Source organism: Anomaloglossus baeobatrachus, chromosome 8, assembly GCF_048569485.1.
Source record: "Anomaloglossus baeobatrachus isolate aAnoBae1 chromosome 8, aAnoBae1.hap1, whole genome shotgun sequence".
Taxonomy (NCBI): Eukaryota; Metazoa; Chordata; class Amphibia; order Anura; family Aromobatidae; genus Anomaloglossus; species Anomaloglossus baeobatrachus.
In genome coordinates this window covers 41725215-41749401 of record NC_134360.1, presented here as the reverse complement: position 1 = coordinate 41749401, position 24187 = coordinate 41725215, and the positions used below count along the sequence as shown (strand labels likewise).

The 24187-nt window shown below is 54.4% G+C and overlaps 1 protein-coding gene across 1 annotated transcript in view; it reads right to left on the bottom strand.

Annotated features, from left to right (window-relative positions):
- RUVBL1 (RuvB like AAA ATPase 1) overlaps positions 1 to 24187 on the bottom strand; it is a 105600-nt gene that overhangs the window by 50574 nt on the left and 30839 nt on the right. Inside the window, exons 4-7 of the mRNA XM_075320743.1 lie at positions 20211 to 20362; positions 18369 to 18458; positions 18013 to 18162; positions 17159 to 17222 (exon numbers count right to left, since the gene is read on the bottom strand). Of these exons, the coding sequence (XP_075176858.1) occupies positions 17159 to 17222; positions 18013 to 18162; positions 18369 to 18458; positions 20211 to 20362 (456 nt within the window). The remainder of the gene's footprint in view (positions 1 to 17158; positions 17223 to 18012; positions 18163 to 18368; positions 18459 to 20210; positions 20363 to 24187) is intronic.

The following is a 24187-nucleotide window of genomic DNA, read 5'->3' as shown; positions in this document are numbered from 1 at the left end:
CTGATTCCTGCCCTGGGCGGGTTTCCTGGTCTTGGTTTGTGGCATGGAAGTACTCTTCCCGCCAGTAGCTTCTTTAATGATTTCATCCAGCTGTTCACCAAACAGCCGTGAACCAGCAAAAGGGAGCCCAGCAAGGTACTTCTTGGAAGAAGCATCTGCCTTCCACTCTCGAAGCCACAAAATCCTGCGGATAACAGGAGAATTAGCTGAAGCCACCGCAGTGCGGTGAGCAGCCTCTAGCATGGCAGACATGGCATAGGATGAAAAAGCTGAAGCCTGAGCAGTTAAGGTAACTGTGAGGTAAATCCGGAGATATGACGATAAATCATGATATTCAAGTTATGTCAGGAAGCCCTCTCCTGGTGTCACCCCCCCTTTCCTTCACACAACTCCTTCAATCAGAAAATTTACCACAGGGATAAACGGTTTGTTTAGCAGATAGGTGTCAAAGGAACTGGTCTGTGTTCCACTTACACCTCCAACGGCCATCTCCTGTGATATGGAGATTAGATGATGTGGGAACAATGGACACAGGATGACTCCCTGCCGTGACCCTGTGGTAAGGGCTGCTATCTAATTAGCAAGCTTGGAAGTATCCAGACAGAACGACTCCAGTAAAATATGGTTCATATCTCGCAAGCCATATTTCCGATAAATATGGCAACCATAAAAATGGTGTCTCTGCATGCGGACGATGCTGGCACACCTTTTTTATGGGAGTAGGACATTGGGAAGTACCCCAGGCGTGATATCAGCCAATGGGGAACTAGTAGACAAGTCATGAGTCCTCTCGTTCTGTAGCTAAATTCATAACTGTCACAATGAGAGCGTTGGCGTCCGCCTACGACGCTCCCAGGCAAAGTTATGGCCCATACTCCATGTTGTGGATATTGTCCATAACTCCAGCCAGGGGTGGAGCAGTGCTCCCTCTGAGGTCACTAAGGTAGGAGGGGACCTGGATTTGCCCAGGTTGATAACCCTACTTCGGCCATTTTCCAGTGTTCTTTCGCTGGGGGTCACGTGTAGGAAACATCTGTGGGAAGGATCCTAGAAACCTGGTCTACAGCGCCCCCCTGTGGCCAGACGCACAAGGTAACTGCTGGAACTGTGTATGCCTGTTTGTAACCCATGCTTTGATTGTAACTGTACTCTGACATATGTATATTCTGTAGATCTCCTATTGTATATATTGTAGTTTCTAGTGTGCTTTAGGCTGATTAAATTATATAATTAATCTTGGGCTGTTCTGTTATCTCGATCTTGAATCCCACGTCTGTGTGTTCGGCTAATAGTTACCGTGAAGCGGTTGGTGGCAGCGAGTTGTGCCAAGGATTATTGTGGGGAGACCAGTGAGATTCGGGGAGGTTTTATATATTCCGCCCGCGGAGGTCGGGGGAATATATACCCTACTCTCACCGGGGACCCTTCAATAATCGGCATAAGTAGTATAGCGGCCTCCTTGCTTATTGTCGGGCAATTCCATAATTGGCCTGACTATAAGAGGGGCGCTAGAGAGCGCGTCACGTGCTCTGTCTGTCGGTCGGGAGGTATAAAGGAGGGGTGACCCCCACTTGTTACCCCCCGATTGTGACGTACTGGTAGCCAGCGCGGGGGATTTCTGAGTGACCCCCCCGGTGGTTCGTGACATATTGGTGGCAAGCGGTGGGATCGAGATAATAGTGTGTGTGAGTGTGAGACCCATACTCCCAGACACTAAAGACTGCCTGCAGCAGCTGTGGCTGCTGGGGTCTTCAGACTAGCTCAACACTAGAGTGTCAGAGTGCAGATACTGTAAGGTGTGTGGGTGCATCAGGTGTCAGTTCTGTGTCAGTGACCAAAAGTCTGCAAGAATGGCTGATGGCACCAGGAGCAGAGCTATGCAACTGGCCAATGCTAAAGCAGGAGCCGAAGAGAGGGAGGACGGTGCTGTGGACAGTAATGAGGAGGTTGCCCACGAGTCCTCCAGGAGCTCGACGCCAGAAAACCGTTCTGCAGAGGACAGCGCACAACCTGGCAATTATGGACAAGATGAGGAGCAGCTCACCCAAGGGTCCTCAACGAGCCAGATGCCAGCCCTCCGCTCTGCAATGGACAGTGAATCACCAGGCTCCGCAGCGGGCCGCAGATCACCACGTGCCATTCCACCGAGCCTGGGAGGCTCGGATAGCCTTCTTCAAATGGCTATGGCCCTTCTCCAGGCTGGAGACCAGGAGGGCTACAAGGAACTCCTGGCAGAGCGCAGGGCAGAGCGGCAGGCAGCGCGTGAAGAGCGCCAGGCAGAGCGTGAGGCTGCGGAGCGACGGCAACAGGCAGACCGTGACCACCAGCTGCAGCTAGCTCAGCTCCGGCCCTCATCAGCCACACGTGACCTTCAAGACACCAAACTTCCAAAGGTCCGTGTTGAGGACTTCCCAGTGCTGGAGAAGGATGGAGACTTGGACTCTTTCCTGACTGCTTTTGAACGGACTTGCTTGCAGCACCATCTGGACAAGGACCAGTGGGCCAAATACCTGACCCCCCGTTTAAGGGGTAAGGCCCTGGATATCCTTGGGGACTTGCCTACTGAGGCAGATCAGGGCTACGACACAATCAAGCGGGCCCTGATCCAACAGTACAACCTCACTCCAGAGTCCTACCGCAAGAAGTTCCGGACCCTGCAAAAGGGACCAAAGGACTCCTGGGCTGACCACCGGCGGGCACTTGCCCGAGCTGCCGACCACTGGACCCAAGGCCTGCAGCTTTCCACCGGACCGGAGATCCTGGACTTGTTCATCACGGAGCAACTCTTGTGGAACTGCCCTGAGGATCTCCGCCAGTTCATCCGAGACCAGAAGCCAAAGGGGTCCACGGCTACAGCTGCCCTGGCCGATGACTACACCAACAATCGGGCTCCTGAGGCCAGGAGAGCAGCCACCAGCAGCACCTGGAGAGGGGGTAAGATGAATTCTGCGACTGCCCCACCTGCCCCTAGACTGCAGGGGGTGTCCCCCTCAACTCCCCTCTCCAGGCCCGTGGCAGAGCCAAGACGGTGCCACCAGTGCAACCTACCTGGACACTTCAAGGCCATGTGCCCTCAGCGTCCCAAGGCCCCGGCTCCGTCCCCGTCCCAAGGGCCGCCCAAGGTGTATTGTGTGGGTGGGGGTGGTGGTAGGTCCCTGGACAGCTTCCAACCTGTCACCGTCGGCCGGTCTGTGACCATAGGACTGCGAGACAGCGCCTCGGAGGTGACTCTGGTGCGGCCTGAGATGGTGTCCCCCCAAGACTTGATACCTGGAAAAACCCTCGCTGTCTCCGGGATTGGAGGCATTGACCCGGCGCTGCCTGTTGCTGGCATTTATGTGGACTGGGGCGCAGGGCGAGGGGTGAGGGAGGTGGGGGTAACTGATCGGATCCCCGCAAACGTGCTACTTGGGACAGATTTGGGGCAGATAACCTCCCAGTTTGGGCCCCCCCCAAGGGCTGAACCTTCAGCCAGTACTGACAGGCCTCCGGACAATGTTAATGTGTTATCTATGAATGATGTAAGGGAGGAGGGAGTGAACTCTGATATTTCTGCTTGCATAGACACCATAGACACACACACAGCTGCAGCTGTGACAGGGGAGGGGGTCAGAGAAAGGTGTGACAATGCCTCTACAAGTAATCAGCCTGTGAGCTGGGATCTGTTGCCCTCTGCAGGGATAAGCAGAGAGCAGGGTGCTGCAGGGGGAGGACCAGTGTGTGGGGTGGGGGCTACCACAGCAAATGTGGGGTCCCCAGAGATTTCACAGCGGGGTTCTGTTGCTGCAGGAGGGGAACAGGCAGGTGAGATTGGGGCCGGTCCCGGAGCGGAAGTGCTCCCAGGTAAGATCTCAGTGCAGGGTTCCCCCACAACCGGGGTGTCAGGAAGCCAGGTAGGTCTGCCTGAACCGGCGACTTGGTCAGGAACGGAGGAGGAGCAGGCACGACCCACGGTCGCAGCAGCTGTGGCCGCTGTCACCCGCAGTGGGAGTGCTGGAAGCCAAGGGGCCTCCCGGAGGTCCGATAGCTCTTCCCCTTCTGACCAAGTGGCAGCCGAGTCAGGTGGAGGCCAGGACACAGGTCCCGGGGTACTGACTGAAGATGTGACAGTCTCGTCGATTCTGGCCACATCTAGTCAGGGGTTTCAGGCAGCGTTAGAAGCTGACGACAGCCTGAAAGCCCTTAAGGAGCAGGCGGCACAGCCTCCCTCGGACTCGGACCCGGAGCGAGTGGTCTGGGACCAAGGACGGCTGTACCGGGTCACGGTCCAGCAGGGTTCACCGGAGGCGTGGCCCAGGGACCGACAGTTGGTGGTACCCTATCCGTTCCGGACGGAGTTGTTGCGGATCGCACATGAGATTCCGATGGCCGGACACCTAGGGATCGCTAAGACCAAGGCCAGGTTAAACCAGCATTTCTACTGGCCAAAAATGGGGGCCGATGTGGCTGCCTACTGCCGTTCGTGTGAAACCTGTCAGAGAGTGGGGAAGGCGGGGCCACACCCCAAAGCCCCACTGGTATCTCTGCCAATCATCGATGAGCCTTTCAGGAGGGTGGCTGTGGATCTGGTCGGCCCGCTGGCCATCCCCAGCAGCTCCGGGAAACGCTTCATACTAACGGTAGTGGACTATGCCACCCGGTACCCAGAAGCAGTGGCCTTGTCGTCCATTCGGGCTGACAAGGTGGCCACCGCCTTGCTGGAGATTTTCTCCCGAGTGGGTTTTCCCCAGGAAATGCTCACTGACCGGGGGACCCAATTCATGTCCCAGCTGATGGAGGCCCTCTGTAAGCAAGTCCAGGTGCGACATCTGGTGGCCAGCCCGTACCATCCACAGACTAATGGCCTGTGCGAGCGGTTCAATGGCACCTTAAAGCAGATGCTTAAGATGTTGGTCGACTCCCACGGGCGTGACTGGGAGCGGTATCTCCCACACCTGTTATTTACTTACCGGGAGGTTCCACAGGCCTCAACAGGATTCTCACCGTTTGAGCTCCTGTACGGGCGACGTGTGCGGGGCCCCCTGGCTCTGGTGAAAGAGGCTTGGGAAGGGGATTTGGCCACCCCTGGAGTGTCGGTTATCGAGTATGTCATGCGCTTCCGGGACAAAATGCAGGCCTTGACGCAACTGGTACACGACAATATGGCTCAAGCCCAGGCCGATCAGAAGCGTTGGTACGACCAGAACGCTTGTGAGAGGACCTACCAAGTGGGTCAAAAGGTGTGGGTACTGGTCCCCGTACCACAGGACAAGCTTCAGGCAGCCTGGGAAGGCCCATACCTCGTGTACCAGCAGCTCAACCCTGTGACGTACCTGGTCACCCTGGACCATGCCCGTGGAAGGCGGAAGCCCTTCCATGTGAACATGATGAAGGCACATCATGAGCGGGAGGCGTGTGCGCTCCCCGTGTGCAACCTGCCCGAGGAGGGAGAAGCGGAAACCCTCTTGGATATGCTAGCCCAGGTTAGGGCAGGCGGATCCATTGAGGATGTGGAGGTTGGCCACCAGCTCTTGGAGGACCAACGGTCCCAGCTGTGGGCCACCCTACACCCCTTCCGGGGGTTGTTTACCAACCAGCCCGGAAGGACTAACTTGGCTGTCCATCACGTGGACACTGGGGATCATCCCCCGATCAGGCGTTCAGCATATCGGGTCTCCCTGGAGGTGCAGCAACACATGCGCCAGGAGATTGACGAGATGCTGAAGCTGGGGGTGATCCAGGCATCCAACAGCGCTTGGGCCTCGTCTGTAGTCCTCGTCCCTAAGAAGGACCGAACCACTCGGTTCTGCGTGGACTACAGGGGGCTCAATGCTGTCACAGTCGCCGATGCGTACCCAATGCCACGCATCGATGACCTGCTCGATCAGTTGGCCGGGGCTCAGTACCTGACCATCATGGATCTGAGCCGGGGATATTGGCAGATCCCCCTGACTCGCAAGGCCAGGGAACGCTCTGCCTTTATTACCCCATTTGGACTGTACGAGTCCACGGTGATGCCATTCGGGATGAGGAATGCCCCTGCCACTTTCCAGCGGATGGTCAACACCCTGCTCAAGGGACTTGAAGGTTACGCGGCCGCGTACCTGGATGACATTGCCGTCTTCAGTCCCACCTGGGAGGACCACCTACAGCATCTAGCACAGGTGCTCAGGCGGATCCACCAGGCAGGTTTGACCATCAAGCCGGGAAAGTGTCAGCTGGCCATGAGCGAGGTCCAGTACCTCGGTCACCGGGTAGGCGGGAGAACACTGAAGCCCGAGCCTGAGAAAGTGGAGGCCATCGCGTCCTGGCCCACCCCCAGGACCAAGAAGCAGGTGATGTCCTTCTTGGGGACCGCTGGGTACTATAGGAGGTTTGTTCCATGCTATAGTAGCCTGGCAAAGCCCTTGACGGACCTCACCAAGAAGAAGCTGCCCTCTGCAGTCGATTGGACAGTGGACTGCGAGACAGCCTTCCGGGCCCTAAAGGACGCCCTGTCCAGCCCGCCCGTGCTACAGGCAGCCGACTTCACGCGGCCGTTTGTAGTACAGACCGACGCCAGTGACTTCGGCCTCGGTGCGGTGCTCAGCCAGGTGGACTCTGCGAGCCAAGAGCACCCAGTCTTGTATCTGAGCAGGAAGCTGTTACCAAGGGAAGTGGCCTATTCCACGATGGAAAAGGAGTGCCTGGCCATAGTGTGGGCCCTGCAGCGTCTGCAACCCTATCTATACGGGCGCCACTTCATCGTGGAGACGGACCACAATCCCCTCAGCTGGTTACACACTGTCTCCGGGACGAATGGCAGGTTGTTGCGATGGAGCCTGGCGCTCCAGCAATACAACTTCACCATTCGACACAAAAGGGGCCGTGACCCCGGTAACGCAGACGGGCTGTCCCGACAAGGAGAGGTCGCGGACGGGCGCACGGGGGAACACCGGAGTGTGCTGCCCCCTAGCGCCCTCAAAAGGGGGGAGGTGTGAGGTAAATCCGGAGATATGACGATAAATCATGATATTCAAGTTATGTCAGGAAGCCCTCTCCTGGTGTCACCCCCCCTTTCCTTCACACAACTCCTTCAATCAGAAAATTTACCACAGGGATAAACGGTTTGTTTAGCAGATAGGTGTCAAAGGAACTGGTCTGTGTTCCACTTACACCTCCAACGGCCATCTCCTGTGATATGGAGATTAGATGATGTGGGAACAATGGACACAGGATGACTCCCTGCCGTGACCCTGTGGTAAGGGCTGCTATCTAATTAGCAAGCTTGGAAGTATCCAGACAGAACGACTCCAGTAAAATATGGTTCATATCTCGCAAGCCATATTTCCGATAAATATGGCAACCATAAAAATGGTGTCTCTGCATGCGGACGATGCTGGCACACCTTTTTTATGGGAGTAGGACATTGGGAAGTACCCCAGGCGTGATATCAGCCAATGGGGAACTAGTAGACAAGTCATGAGTCCTCTCGTTCTGTAGCTAAATTCATAACTGTCACAATGAGAGCGTTGGCGTCCGCCTACGACGCTCCCAGGCAAAGTTATGGCCCATACTCCATGTTGTGGATATTGTCCATAACTCCAGCCAGGGGTGGAGCAGTGCTCCCTCTGAGGTCACTAAGGTAGGAGGGGACCTGGATTTGCCCAGGTTGATAACCCTACTTCGGCCATTTTCCAGTGTTCTTTCGCTGGGGGTCACGTGTAGGAAACATCTGTGGGAAGGATCCTAGAAACCTGGTCTACAGCGCCCCCCTGTGGCCAGACGCACAAGGTAACTGCTGGAACTGTGTATGCCTGTTTGTAACCCATGCTTTGATTGTAACTGTACTCTGACATATGTATATTCTGTAGATCTCCTATTGTATATATTGTAGTTTCTAGTGTGCTTTAGGCTGATTAAATTATATAATTAATCTTGGGCTGTTCTGTTATCTCGATCTTGAATCCCACGTCTGTGTGTTCGGCTAATGAAGGGAATTTTGTTACTTACCGTAAATTCCTTTTCTTCTAGCTCTTATTGGGAGACCCAGACGATTGGGGTATAGCTACTGCCTCCGGAGGCCACACAAAGCACTACACTAAAAAGTGCAAGGCCCCTCCCCTTCTGGCTATACCCCCCCGTGGTATCACGGGTTCTCCAGTTTTAGTGCCAAAGCAAGAAGGAGGAAAGCCAATAACTGGTTTAAACAAATTAACTCCGAGCAACATCGGAGAACTGAAAAACCGTTCAACATGAACAACATGTGTACCCGCAAACAACAAAAAAATCCCGAAGGACAACAGGGCGGGTGCTGGGTCTCCCAATAAGAGCTAGAAGAAAAGGAATTTACGGTAAGTAACAAAATTCCCTTCTTCTTCAGCGCTCTATTGGGAGACCCAGACGATTGGGACGTCCAAAAGCTGTCCCTGGGTGGGTAAAGAAATACCGCATGTTAGAGCTGCAAAACAGCCCTCCCCTACGGGGGTGTCACTGCCGCCTGCAGGACTCTTCTACCTAAGCTGGCGTCCGCCGAAGCATAGGTATGCACCTGATAAGCTTGGTGAAAGTGTGCAGACTGGACCAGGTAGCTGCCTGGCACACTTGTTGAGCCGAAGCCTGGTGTCGTAATGCCCAGGACGCACCCACGGCTCTGGGTGAGTGAGCTTTTAGCCCTGAAGGAACCGGAAGCCCCGCAGAACGGTAGGCCTCTAGAATTGGTTCTTTGATCCATCGAGCCAGGGTGGCTTTAGAAGCCTGCAACCCCTTGCGCGGACCAGCGACAAGGACAAAAAATGCATCGGAACGGCGCATGGGCGCCGTGCGGGAAATGTAGATTCTGAGTGCTCTCACCAGACCTAACAAACGTAAGTCCTTTCCATACCGGTGAACCGGATGAGGACAAAAAGAAAGGCAAGGATATATCCTGATTAAGATGAAATGAGGATACGACCTTAGGGAGAAACTCCGGAATGGGGCGCAGCACTACCTTGTCCTGGTGGAACACCAGGAAGGGAGCCTTGGATGACAGAGCTGCCAGCTCAGACACTCGCCGAAGCGATGTGATCGCAACGAGAAACGCCACCTTCTGTGACAGGCGAGAAAATGAAACTTCCTTCAGAGGCTCGAAAGGCGGCTTCTGATGAGCAACTAGTACCCTGTTGAGATCCCATGGATCTAACGGCCGCTTGTACGGGGGTACGATATGACAGACCCCCTGTAGGAACGTGCGCACCTTAGAAAGACGTGCTAGACGCTTCTGAAAGAACACGGATAGTGCCGAGACTTGCCCCTTAAGGTAGCCGAGCGACAAGCCCTTTTCTAACCCCGATTGCAGGAAGGAAAGAAAAGTAGGCAATGCAAATGGCCAGGGAGACCCTCCCTGAGCCGAGCACCAGGTTAAGAAAATCTTCCACGTTCTGTGGTAGATCTTAGCAGAGGTGGACTTCCTAGCCTGTTTCATGGTGGCAACGACCCCTTGGGATAATCCTGAAGACGCTAGGATCCAGGACTCAATGGCCACACAGTCAGGTTCAGGGCCGCAGAATTCTGATGGAAAAACGGCCCTTGGGACAGTAAGTCTGGCCCGCCTGGTAGTGACCACGGTCGGCCGACCGTGAGATGCCACAGATCCGGGTACCACGATCTCCTCGGCCAGTCTGGGGCGACGAGTATGACGCGGCTGCAATCGGATCTGATTTTTGCGCAGTACTCTGGGCAAGATTGCCAGAGGTGGAAACACATATGGGAGCCGGAACTGCGACCAATCTTGCACTAAGGCGTCTGCCGCCAGAGCTCTGTGATCGCGCGATTGTGCCATAAATGCCGGGACCTTGTTGTTGTGCCGAGACGCCATTAGGTCGACGTCCGGCACCCCCCAGCGGCGACAGATTTCCTGAAACACGTCCGGGTGAAGGGACCATTCCCCTGCGTCCATACCCTGGCGACTGAGGAAGTCTGCTTCCCATTTTTCTACGCCCGGGATGTGAACTGCGGATATGGTGGATGCTGTGTCCTCCACCCACATGAGGATTCGCCGGACTTCCTGGAAGGCTTGCCGACTGCGCGTCTCTCCTTGGTGGTTGATGTATGCCACCACTGTGGAGTTGTCCGACTGGATTCGGATCTGCTCTCTTTCTAGCCACTGCTGGAAAGCTAGTAGGGCAAGATACCCTGCCCTGATTTCCAGAACATTGATCTGAAGGGTGGACTCCTGCTGAGTCCACGTCCCCTGAGCCCTGTGGCAGAGACAAACTGCTCCCCACCCTGACAGACTCGTATCTGTCGTGACTACTGCCCAGGATGGAGGTAGGAAGGATCTTCACTGCGACAATGAGGTGGAAATACGCCACCATTGCAGAGAGTCCTTGGCCGTCTGGGAAAGGGAGACTTTCCTGTCCAGGGAGGTTGACTGCCCGTCCCATTGGCGGAGAATGTCCCATTGAAGTTGGCGCAGATGAAACTGCGCAAAGGGAACTGCCTCCATGGCTGCCACCATCTTCCCTAGGAAGTGCATGAGGCGCCTTAAGGGGTGCAACTGGCCTTGAAGGAGAGACTGCACCTCTGTCTGCAGTGAACGCTGCTTGTTCAGCGGAAGCTTCACTATCGCTGATAGAGTGTGAAACTCCATGCCGAGATACGTTAGTGATTGAGTCGGTGACAGATTTGACCTTGCCAAATTGATGATCCACCCGAAAGTCTGGAGAGTCTCCAGCGTAACATTCAGGCTGCGTTGGCATGCCTCGAGGGAGGGTGCTTTGACGAGTAGATCGTCCAAGTAAGGGATCACCGAGTGTCCCTGAGAGTGCAAGACTGCTACCACTGCTGCCATGACCTTGGTGAACACCCGTGGGGCTGTCGCCAGACCGAATGGCAGAGCTACGAACTGAAGATGGTCGTCTCCTATCACAAAACGTAGAAAACGTTGGTGCTCCGTAGCAATTGGCACGTGGAGATAGGCATCTTTGATGTCTGTTGAGGCAAGGAAATCTCCTCGAGACATTGAGGTAATGACGGATCGGAGGGATTCCATCCGGAACCGCCTGGCGTGCACATGATTGTTGAGCAGTTTTAGGTCCAGAACAGGACGGAAGGAGCCATCCTGTTTTGGAGCCACAAAGAGATTGGAGTACAAACCCTCGCCCTCGTTCCTGAGGGGGGACAGGGATCACCACTCCTTCTGCTCTTAGAGCGTCCACCGCCTGCAGCAGGGCATCTGCTCGGTGGAGAGGTGGGGCCGTTCTGAAGAATGGAGTCGGAGGACGAGAACAGAACACTGTCCTGTGCACGTGAGCACAATGTCCGTCACCCACCGGTCTGTGACCTGTGGCAGCTAAATGTCGCCAAAGGCGGGGGAGTCTGCCATCAACCGCGGATGCGGAGAGAGAGAGAGAAAGCTGAGAGTCATGAGGAGACCGCCTTGGTAGCGGTTCCTCCGGCTGCCTTCCCTGGGCGTGATTGAGCCCGGCCGGAATCTGAGCCCGTCTGAGGTTTTGTAGCCCTTTTGCGCGAGGACAATTGGGACCTGCCCGAGCTTGGGAAGGACCGAAACCTCCAGGGCTGTGGAGTCGGTAAGCCAAACCTTCGACTCCGACTCCGACTCCTCAAATTCTCTTGCACCGACTCCGGCTCCGGCTCCGGCTCCGGCTCCGGCTCCGACATATATTGCTTATAGTTAGGTGAAAAATTTATTGTAGTACATGAATATGTGTATGTGAACATCAGACATTTAATAATTTTTATGATACAATAATCAAGATATTTGGATAGAACATAAAATATATTTATTGGATACAACTTTAGAACACAAAAAACTGTAATAAATTGTAAATATGTAATACACTATGTAATATACAGTAGATTACATATATATCTTGTGTGTGTATATACACTGTGTATATATATATAATATTACATATTTACAATTTATTAGTTTTTTGTGTTCTAAAGTTGTATCCAATAAATATTTTATGTTCTACCCAAATATCTTGATTATTGTATCATAAAAACAATTAAATGTCTGATGTTCACATTATACTACAATAAATTTTTCACTTAAATATAAGCATTATACTAAATGTTATTATTTAGTAAAATATTCAGCACATTCTGCATTGCACTCCTGTCCCCAATTTATTATATATTTTAGGAGTCGGAGTCGGTGCATTTTATACCGACTCCAACTCCGACTCCGACTCCACCTCCACGACTCCGACTCCGACTCCGACTCCACAGCCCTGGAAACCTCGACTGTACTTTTAGGACAGCATTAATAGGGTAAGTCGCAGTGCAGACATTGCGGGGTTACGGACGCCTCTGCGGTACAGATGTACATGTGCTCAAGGCCAGCTGCGCAAGAACAGCTGAACAGGTTAGGTTGCCTATACGGCTGTGAATGCCGGAGCAACCGACACGCCGATAGCCTCCTAGACAGATTTCAACCAGAGTCCATCTGTCTGTGAATGGCATCTTTAAGTGAAGCCCCATCTCCAGTGCAACTATGTCTCTAGACGCAAGCCTGGAGATTGGAGAATCCACCTTTGGACCCTGGGTCCAGCGCTTGACCACGTCAGGGGAAAAGGGATAACGTGTATCTTTAAAAAACGTTTGGAGAAAACGCTTATCTGGTAAGCGTGGTGTTTCTGGACTGCTTCTCTGAAGTCAGCGTGGCCAGAAAAATACTCAATATCCGTTTGAGATACTGAAAGGGGACTTCTCCTGCTGTGAAGCTGACTCCTCCACTGGGGGAGCTGAGGGAGAAAGATCCAACCTTCCATTGATGGACGCTATAGGATCATTCTGTATGGCGTTACCATCCGGTGTATCCGGATTGAGAGCGATGTCAGGATCAAAGTCCTGGAGAGCTGCCTTATCATACAGAGAGTCCTCCTGGGACCCCCCCGTTCCAAATGAGGTTGGTCAGGAAGATTGCCCATGGCCTGTCTGGACTGCAAGTCTCTATCTTATGACAATATATCTGTCGAAACTGCAACTCCGTCCCTGTCCTTGGACAGGGTTGACAGGTGGTTTCTTTGGCCACGACTAGTAGAGACCCCGGCAGACGAAGTGCTAGAGACCCCGGCAGACTAAGTGCTACAGGGGAGCATGCACACAATGGGACGGTGTCATGAATAGCATCCCATGTAGTAAAAACAGCACTGAAAATCTGTGTTTCTTTTTTTTTTTTTTTTTTTTTTGCCGCTGCCGACTAGCCATCTAGAAGTATATAGCCAAGAATGGTGACCGTACAGTGCAATGTATAGCATACAAGCATAAAGTACAAATGAACACTGCAGCACAAGCAATACAAGCAGCATAGAAGCCTATGCCCTGGCACCCCTGCTCTTCTGCTGCTGTAGACTAGTCATCTAGGGGAATATAGCCCAGAAGAGTGACCATACAGTGCGATGTATAGCATACAAGCACAAGTACAAATGCACACTGCAGCCCATGCAATACAAGCAGCATAGAAAAAAACCTGTGCCCCAGCACCCTTGGTTTTCAGCTGCTGTAGTCTAGCCATTCCAGGAGAATATAGCTAAGACTAGCGACTGTACAGTGCAACGTATAGCATACAAGCATAAATACAAATGAACACTTCAGTACGTGCAATACAAGCAGCATAGAAAGCCTGTGCCTTAGCACACCTGCTTTCCTGCTGCTGATGTGTCGCTCTCCAAGCGGGCAAATAGCGACCTATGCAGTTAAAATACACATGTACACACTGCAGTATATATTGGGGTCAGCACTATGTGTGCCGCTTACCGCCCGCCTATAAGCGGGTGCATGGTCGCCATAGTCCTGCCTGGTTGCCGAAAGTCCGAGCTCGGACTGCGGTAATGGCTGCCGGCGTCTTCCCCAGCTCGTGTGAGGAGGGGCGGGCCGTGGGCGTGCCCCAAGTCAGAGCGGGAATCCGGCGTCCGACAGTGTGCAGTGAGAGGGCTGGAGCATGTAAAAAGGCTCCAGCCCTCGGCGCTGCTGATTGCTCAGCGCCTGTCCCCTTCCCTGAGTGACAGGGAGGGGGCGGGAACGAAGCGGCACTAGGCCGCAGAAGCCGGGGACTGGATTTATAAGCGCCGCCGCCGTAAAAGCGCGGTCGGCGCCCAGTCCCCGGTGAACTACAAGTCCCAGCCGCGCCGCCGCTCCCGGAGCGTCCGGCGCGGTAGTTCCCAATACACAAAGTCACTCAGCAAAGCTGCAGTGACTGTAACCCTTTACTGTCCCCGGCGCACTAGCACACCCAGCAAGTCTGGAGTGTGCTGTGTCTGTGTGTCCGGGGACACAGAGTACCTGAATGGTGCAGGGCCATGTCCCTGAACGGTACTCCAGCTCCGTATCCAACAGGTTCAAATGGGTCTGTGGATGGAGCCCGGCGTCAGAGCTTTGAGGCCGGCAGGATCCCACTTCCTCAGAGCCCCTCAGGGGGATGTGGAAGGAAAGCAGCATGTGGGCTCCAGCCTCTGTACCAGCAATAGGTACCTCAACCTTACAACACCATCAACGGGTGAGAAGGGAGCATGCTGGGGGCCCTATATGGGCCCTCTTTTCTTCCATCCGAAATAGTCAGCAGCTACTGCTGACTAAAATCTGTGGAGCTATGCATGGATGTCTGACCTCCTTCGCACAAAGCTTGAAAACTGGAGAACCCGTGATACCACGGGGGGGTATAGCCAGAAGGGGAGGGGCCTTGCACTTTTTAGTGTAGTGCTTTGTGTGGCCTCCGGAGGCAGTAGCTATACCCCAATCGTCTGGGTCTCCCAATAGAGCGCTGAAGAAAGTTACCGTGAAGCGGTTGGTGGCAGCGAGTTGTGCCAAGGATTATTGTGGGGAGGCCAGTGAGATTCGGGGAGGTTTTATATATTCCGCCCGCGGAGGTCGGGGGAATATATACCCTACTCTCACCGGGGACCCTTCAATAATCGGCATAAGTAGTATAGCGGCCTCCTTGCTTATTGTCGGGCAATTCCATAATTGGCCTGACTATAAGAGGGGCGCTAGAGAGCGCGTCACGTGCTCTGTCTGTCGGTCGGGAGGTATAAAGGAGGGGTGACCCCCACTTGTTACCCCCCGATTGTGACGTACTGGTAGCCAGCGCGGGGGATTTCTGAGTGACCCCCCCGGTGGTTCGTGACAGTAACCATCTCAGGCATAGATTCCTTGGTGAGGGAATGCATCTCCTCTAGAGAAGCAGAGATGGCTTTCAGAGCCCACACTGCTGCAAAAGTCGGGGAAAACGCGGCCCCCGCAGCTTCATACACAGATTTGGCCAGAAGGTCAATCTGACGGTCAGTGGAATCCTTAAGTGAGGTGCCGTCAGCCACCGACACAACGGTCCGGGCTGATAGCCTAGACACCGGAGGGTCTAGACACCGGAGGGTCTACCTTTGGGGAGTGAGACCACTCCTTGACCACCTCAGGTGGAAATGGAAACCGGTCATCAGAACCACGCTTTGGAAAGCGTTTGTCAGGGCAGGCCCTGGGTTTGGTCACAGCGGTCTGAAAACTGGAGTGGTTAAAGAACACACTCTTCACTCTCTTAGGCGAGGTAAACTGATGTTTTTCTGCCAGAGAGGGTTGCTCCTCTGACACTGGCGGATTGAGATCCAGTACAGAATTAATAGAAGCAATCAAATCACTACGATCTGAGTCACCCTCAGAGAAATCGATGGGATACATAGCCTCCGAGCCCCCAGTGAGGGCATCCTCCTCATCTTGAGAGTCAGCTCTTGAGACAGAGCCGTGGGATGGGGAGGGGGAGGAAACCCTGCGCCTTCTCTTAGAAGGACGGGGTCTGGGATCAGATGATGAATCCTCCGTGAGCTCCGATGGACGGAGGTCAGAGGATAGGAGTCCTCTGTCAAGGGTATTAGAGGCACCCTGTGAGGGAGGCTGATGCATATTCATCAAAGTCCTGGACAAAAGTCCCATGGACTCAGCAAATGACTGGGATATGGACCTAGAAAAGGACTCTACCCAGGCCGGGGGTTCAGTCACAGGTGCAGCAGCAGCCTGAGAGACCACTGGGGGTGAGACTCCAGGCTGTGGCACCGCCAAGTTAGAGCAACCATCACAGTGTGGATAAATGCTCGGCTCAGGCAGCAGGAGCTTACATGCTGCTGCTGGAGTGGGGGCTTTGCAGAGAATGAACCCCAGGGAGAATATACAGAGGTCCACAACCGGAGACCGGCTGTGGCTTACCAGACCGCTGAGCGCGGTGTTGTGTGCCCTCCAGATCCCGAAGCCCGGTCCCCCAGTCGCAGCACCTCAGCAGAGATGCAGAATGCAGGATGTCCCAGAGCAGAGTGAACTCTGCCTGAGAAACTAGGGGGCGTTCCTATAAAAGAGCGGGAACTGGAGGGCTATAGAGACCTGCAGGGAAGGAGGGACGCCCCAGCAGTGGGGAGTGTCCCTCTTCAGTGTAGAACGGCCGCCGGGAGGAGCCGAACCTGTCCCTCTGCATGAGTGACATGCGAGGGCAGGAAAATGAAACTAGGCCTCCGGCGAAGCCGGGGCCTAAATTTAAGCGGCGAGGCCGACAAGCAGGCACCATCGGCGCGGTTCTCAGGCAAAAGCTAGAGAACCCGCCGGAAAAGTTAAAACAATCACATACAGTATACTCTCCCCTTACAATAAAGAACCGGGACCCCGAACATGAACGTCTCAGGTACTTAGCTGCTGAGACGCAGGGCCATGTCCCTGGGGATGAGTGCTCCGGTCCAACAGAATCCTCAAGGGGCTGTGGATGGAGACCGGACTCCTGCCAGGCATGGAGACCGTGCTGGCTCCCACTTCAAGCCAGAGCCCAGAAGGGATGGTGAAGGAGCGCGGCATGTAAGGCTGCAGCCTTGTAAATCAACCTTAACAACGCCGCCGACACAGTGGGGTGAGAAGGGACATGCCGGGAGTCCAGACATGGACCCGCTTTTCTTCAAACTCTTTCCAAAAGTCAAACAAATCAGATGAGAATGCATGTGTGGATGTATGCCTCCTGACACAAAGCAATAAAACTGGCTAGGACTGGCTACCAGGGGGTGTATAAGCTCAGAGGGAGGAGCTACACTTTTAAGGGTAGTACTTTGTGTGTCCTCCGGAGGCAGAAGCTAAACACTCATGGTCTGGGTCTCCCAAAGGAACGATAAAGAAAGCAACTTTACCTATTTAAACTCTTCCAAAGTTTATCCTAAACTCTGATGAGATGTACCTGTGATTTCAGTTTTCTTCGGCTTCATCAGTTGACCCATCATAGACAGAATGTCTTGTCCTCCCTTTAAGAGAAATAATATAGAATAAAGGCATAAATATCAAATGAGTGACCCGATTGACAGGCAGTAGATAAGGATCCATTCTTTTCTTTTAATGACAATTTATAAACGTCGTGCAATTTAATTTTTTTTTTTAAAGAAACTTAAAAAAGGGGTACAACCTTACGAGAGACTGATTCGCCATGGATTGTCTGCAGCAGAAAATGGTGCGAATTACACTGCAGAAAAGCCGAGGACTTGCCGTCACTTTCAGCTGTTGCTCTGCATTTACAATCTGCATCTTGGGTCAACTTATTAAATATATAGATAAGATTTCTTATAGACTCATCCTGAACTGTGGCAGAAAATCTCTGAACATTAGGGTTCTGCGTAGAGGTTCCCTAAAAAGGTCCATCGAATGTAGTTGGAGGTGCTGCTGAAGCCATTTGTAAAGGTTACTAGAGGTTTGTCGAGCCATTTTTTAGAAAATGAACTGAAGAATACTACAGCGACGTGTGTGAAATGGCTGATAACAGTGAACAGCAGATCATTTACCTGCACAACAAGCCCAGGTAAAATCAGTTTAGGCATCTATGGTGCCATCTAGTGGCGACAGAACATGTTTTTATCTGCCAGCACCTCCGGGCCTTTGAAGTAGGTAAGTAAATATGCAAATTATTCCTCTATAAGGATAAATATTACTTCCGTTCCGACCACTTTCATGGACAGCACGTAAGTGTTTCACCGAGTCAACGTCTGCACCTCCTGAACAGTCACCATCCAATATTAAGGATTTCTCGTGTCCTTAACTAACCTGAGGCCTTGCATTGGCGACGTCCAGATCGTGCAATGTGACGTCCTGAATCACTTCTTTCTTCTTGTGAACATCACCTTTTGGCAAGGGCACGTACTCCTCCGCTTCAAGGTCAAACTCCGTGGCGTAGGTGTCACACCTGCCCTGTCTCTGCGCGGGGGGGGGACAGAATCCGAGTTAGTGAAGGGAAGCAGGTGTGCTGCGAGGGTGGCTGCCAAATCCCGGCCTGACAGGCTGCTGACAGCAGGCACAGGGGGACTCCACGCCTAATTTTACTTTTGCTGAAAGCATTAAAAAAAAAAAAAAAGGGAATTTATTGGAGGTTTATATATGAAGTTCCAACCTGAAAGACTTACCTTTACTGCGCCGCTATTTGCTTCAATGTAGATGACGTCCCCAACTTCCACCCGCTCCTTCTGTAAGCTCTCATAGATGCTCGGATCCAGCTGTATAGGAGCAAGCCAGGCACAGAAATTTAGTAGCGGCACATAAGGGAATGAAGACCCTTGTAAGACAGCTTAGACCCATGAGCTGCAATACCAAACATTATGGACTAAAATGGTGCGGTTTCAATTACATTTAAAAAGGCGTATTTCACTTTCATGGGATCTGCCGTAATTGCCGGATAAATGTAGGTCCCACCTCTAGGACCAGCACAAGCCTTATCCTAGGCTGTACAGTATTAATAAAACAGCTACAGAGCAAATGATGCATTACCTGGTGCCCACTATTGTGCTTCTCCGAAAATAAGACCTACCCCGAAAATAAGCCCTAGCAGGAATTTTCAGCATCTTCGGGGTAAGGCTTGAAATAAGCCCTACCCCGAAAATAACAAGCCCTACCCCGAAAATAAGCCCTACCCCCAAATAAAACAAGCCCTACCCCCAAATAAAACAAGCCCTACCCCCAAATAAAACAAGCCCTACCCCCCAAATAAAACAAGCCCTACCCCCAAATACAAGCCCTACCCCCAAATAATAAAAGCCCTACCCCCCAAATAAAACAAGCCCTACCCCCAAATAATACAAGCCCTACCCCCAAATAATACAAGCCCTACCCCCAAATACAAGCCCTACCCCCAAATACAAGCCCTACCCCCAAATAATACAAGCCCTACCCCCAAATAATACAAGCCCTACCCCCAAAAAAAACAAGCCCTACCCCCAGTTCAATAATGAAGTGCCCATACAGCTAAAAAGTTAAAGAATACTTACTGCAGGACAATTCATTATAGAAAGCAGACACCCCCAAAAGAGGGAAGAAAGAAGACAGAAGACCCCACAATCATACTCAACAGACGCCGAATGGGAGGACCTGCAGTGGTACACACACACACACACACACACACACACACACACACACACCAGATCGCGTGAACACAATCACACATCACATCTGGTGATATCGATTGCTTATGACCGGCAGGTGAACCTGGTATGCAGCGCAGTGGAGTGTGAGAACCTGCAGTGGAACGCATGGAGGACCTGGCGGTGGAACGCATCGATGCATTCCACAGCAGGTCTTGGTGCTCCACTGCACTGCATACCATGATCCTCTGCCGGCCGGAAGCAAATCGGTATCGCTGGATGTGGTGAGTGTGTGTGATCTGATGTGTGTGTGTTGGCCAAAAGCAGGGGAGGACCCTGTGGAGCATACCTGCCGGGAGCACCCGCCGAGGATCCCAGGAGGACTTGGGAGTGACGCAGATGCCCGGGGTCTGGTAAGTATGATTCTCCTGGGAAGGTGGTCTGCATTTTTTTTTTTTTAAAGGGGTAAACTTGCCTGCAACCGTGTTCCCTGAGAATAAGCCCTACCCCGGCAATAGGCCCTAGCACGTTTTTTGGGGGCAAAACCCCCCTCCAAAAACACCAAAGGAAAAGACGGTATATACAAAGCATGGGGGCAGCGGGTCCCAAGAGCAAAAGATGTGCACATGGGGCTCATAACTGGAAATCAACATGAAGGGGAATTCACTACCATCAGGACCATCTCTGGCTCAGGAGTAGACGTCTACAAACGGCGACCATGGGTCTCCAGGATAACGGATAAAGCTGGGCGGACTGTGCAGCTCCATTTCCGTAACTTCTACAGAAGCAGTGCAGCCAGTTTGTCACTTGGAGCCGACGTCTATACAGCGGTATTCACACCTCAGCCAGAAATACGCCTGTCACTCCAATCAACAAATAAACACAATGCACCTTTAACTGTTTGGTTCCTTTGGCGGTTTTTAGGCCTATAATGACGTGGCTGATCGTTTTGCCGTAACCTCCCATTGGATTCTCAGTCTCACACGGAGTTAACTCCGTCACTTCGCCTTCATACACTTCCTTCGTTTCACGGATTCTAAGTCCTGCGGCAAAACCAGAAATATTTAATAATTAGCATTTATTACTGAAAAGAAAAAAGAAAAAAAATCTTTATCCTGCTTTGATACGTGAAATAAAAGCTTTTTCGCCAGCGTCATAATGGAGACTTATTAAACCAATAATAAAGCAAAGCTGCAGTGTAAAGTATTGGGGAAAAAACAAAGCAGCCTGGGCCTAGTGGTAGATTTATGACAACCTTGGACTCCAACAGACATTGCAGCTAATCACAGCAGTACGCTGACCACTGCAGACAATCACCAGTCTGCGAGCGGTCATAATATCCCTTAACCAATACAGAAATCAGATCTCATCCCCCTGGCTAGGAATTTTCCTAAAAATCATGACTGTCCGGTTGCGACCCGTGGCCAAAACTCCCCCACACATCAGATGCTCCGAACGATGATCCAAAGCTTAAATCCGAGGCATTCATAGAGTTTTATATTCCCATTTTTGCGTCTTAATCTGAACGCAGGCTTATTCAATGAGTTCAGACAAACCCGATAAGGAGCCCTACAAAGCACACCGGCTGAGTTACGACGGCTGTAAAATTTCTGAGGATAAATAAGATGGCAGCCGCCCTCCGACAGACAACACTTGAAAGCCGTCTAAATCATTGGCAAGAACTATTTTCTGTTGCCCTTGTAGGAATGAGAATATCACTCCTCTTTCAGGGAAAGTAATAATCCATGCATGAACGAGAGAAATTCAGATTTGTTCAACATTAAGAAAGACATGAACTCCTCTCCGCATCGTCCACACACTGGCGGGACCGCGGCGTTATTCACCGCTATGTGTCCCGCAGGCATGGGCTGACGAGGGAACCGAGTGGCGAGATCAGATTAGGAAACATCTCCAATAACGAATATAAGCAGTAATGGCCGGTCATAAAGGAAAACAGACGAAGGAGTCGCGAGGAGAGGGAGAAGAGAGCGAGAGAGGGGGGGGGAGGGAGAAGAGAGCGAGAGAGGGGGGGGGAGGGAGAAGAGAGCGAGAGAGGGGGGGGGGAGGGAGAAGAGAGCGAGAGGGGGGGGGAGGGAGAAGAGAGCGAGAGGGGGGGGGAGGGAGAAGAGAGCGAGAGGGGGGGGGAGGGAGAAGAGAGCGAGAGGGGGGGGGGGGGAGGGAGAAGAGAGCGAGAGGGGGGGGGGGGAGAAGAGAGCGAGAGGGGGGGGAGGGAGAAGAGAGCGAGAGGGGGGGGAGGGAGAAGAGAGCGAGAGGGGGGGAGGGAGAAGAGAGCGAGAGGGGGGGGAGGGAGAAGAGAGCGAGAGGGGGGGAGGGAGAAGAGAGCGAGAGAGGGGGGGGGAGGGAGAAGAGAGCGAGAGAGGGGGGGGGAGGGAGAAGAGAGCGAGAGAGGGGGGGGGGAGGGAGAAGAGAGCGAGAGGGGGGGGAGGGAGAAGAGAGAGAGAGGGGGGGGAGGGAGAAGAGAGCGAGAGAGGGGGGGGAGGGAGAAGAGAGCGAGAGAGGGGGGGGAGGGAGAAGAGAGCGAGAGAGGGGGGGGAGGGAGAAGAGAGCGAGAGAGGGGGGGGGGAGGGAGAAGAGAGCGAGAGAGGGGGGGGGGAGGGAGAAGAGAGCGAGAGGGGGGGGGAGGGAGAAGAGAGCGAGAGGGGGGGGAGGGAGAAGAGAGCGAGAGGGGGGGGGGGAGGGAGAAGAGAGCGAGAGGGGGGGGGGAGGGAGAAGAGAGCGAGAGGGGGGGGGGAGGGAGAAGAGAGCGAGAGGGGGGGGGGGAGGGAGAAGAGAGCGAGAGGGGGGGGGGAGGGAGAAGAGAGCGAGAGGGGGGGGGGAGGGAGAAGAGAGCGAGAGGGGGGGGGGAGGGAGAAGAGAGCGAGAGGGGGGGGGGAGGGAGAAGAGAGCGAGAGGGGGGGGGGGAGGGAGAAGAGAGCGAGAGGGGGGGGAGGGAGAAGAGAGCGAGAGGGGGGGAGGGAGAAGAGAGCGAGAGGGGGGGAGTGAGAAGAGAGCGAGAGGGGGGGAGTGAGAAGAGAGCGAGAGGGGGGGAGTGAGAAGAGAGCGAGAGGGGGGGGAGGGAGAAGAGAGCGAGAGGGGGGGGAGGGAGAAGAGAGCGAGAGGGGGGGGGAGGGAGAAGAGAGCGAGAGGGGGGGGAGGGAGAAGAGAGCGAGAGGGGGGGGAGGGAGAAGAGAGCGAGAGGGGGGGGAGGGAGAAGAGAGCGAGAGGGGGGGGAGGGAGAAGAGAGCGAGAGGGGGGGGAGGGAGAAGAGAGCGAGAGGGGGGGGAGGGAGAAGAGAGCGAGAGGGGGGGGAGGGAGAAGAGAGCGAGAGGGGGGGGAGGGAGAAGAGAGCGAGAGGGGGGGGAGGGAGAAGAGAGCGAGAGGGGGGGGAGGGAGAAGAGAGCGAGAGGGGGGGAGGGAGAAGAGAGCGAGAGGGGGGGGAGGGAGAAGAGAGCGAGAGGGGGGGGAGGGAGAAGAGAGCGAGAGGGGGGGGAGGGAGAAGAGAGCGAGAGGGGGGGGAGGGAGAAGAGAGCGAGAGGGGGGGAGGGAGAAGAGAGCGAGAGGGGGGGGAGGGAGAAGAGAGCGAGAGGGGGGGAGGGAGAAGAGAGCGAGAGGGGGGGAGGGAGAAGAGAGCGAGAGGGGGGGAGGGAGAAGAGAGCGAGAGGGGGGGAGGGAGAAGAGAGCGAGAGGGGGGGAGGGAGAAGAGAGCGAGGGGGGGGGAGGGAGAAGAGAGCGAGGGGGGGGGAGGGAGAAGAGAGCGAGAGGGGGGGGGAGGGAGAAGAGAGCGAGAGGGGGGGGAGGGAGAAGAGAGCGAGAGGGGGGGAGGGAGAAGAGAGCGAGAGGGGGGGAGGGAGAAGAGAGCGAGAGGGGGGGGAGGGAGAAGAGAGCGAGAGGGGGGGGAGGGAGAAGAGAGCGAGAGGGGGGGAGGGAGAAGAGAGCGAGAGGGGGGGGAGGGAGAAGAGAGCGAGAGGGGGGGGAGGGAGAAGAGAGCGAGAGGGGGGGAGGGAGAAGAGAGCGAGAGGGGGGGGAGGGAGAAGAGAGCGAGAGGGGGGGGAGGGAGAAGAGAGCGAGAGGGGGGGGAGGGAGAAGAGAGCGAGAGGGGGGGGGGAGGGAGAAGAGAGCGAGAGGGGGGGGGAGGGAGAAGAGAGCGAGAGGGGGGGGGAGGGAGAAGAGAGCGAGAGGGGGGGAGGGAGAAGAGAGCGAGGGGGGGGAGGGAGAAGAGAGCGAGAGGGGGGGAGGGAGAAGAGAGCGAGAGGGGGGGAGGGAGAAGAGAGCGAGAGGGGGGGAGGGAGAAGAGAGCGAGAGGGGGGGAGGGAGAAGAGAGCGAGAGGGGGGGGAGGGAGAAGAGAGCGAGAGGGGGGGGAGGGAGAAGAGAGCGAGAGGGGGGGGAGGGAGAAGAGAGCGAGAGGGGGGGGAGGGAGAAGAGAGCGAGAGGGGGGGGAGGGAGAAGAGAGCGAGAGGGGGGGGAGGGAGAAGAGAGCGAGAGGGGGGGAGGGAGAAGAGAGCGAGAGGGGGGGGAGGGAGAAGAGAGCGAGAGGGGGGGAGGGAGAAGAGAGCGAGGGGGGGGGGAGGGAGAAGAGAGCGAGAGGGGGGGAGGGAGAAGAGAGCAAGAGGGGGGGAGGGAGAAGAGAGCGAGAGGGGGGGAGGGAGAAGAGAGCGAGGGGGGAGGGAGAAGAGAGCGAGAGGGGGGGGAGGGAGAAGAGAGAGAGGGGGGAGGGAGAAGAGAGCGAGGGAGGGAGGGAGAAGAGAGCGAGGGAGGGAGGGAGAAGAGAGCGAGGGGGGGGAGGGAGAAGAGAGCGAGGGGGGGAGGGAGAAGAGAGCGAGGGGGGGAGGGAGAAGAGAGCGAGGGGGGGAGGGAGAAGAGAGCGAGG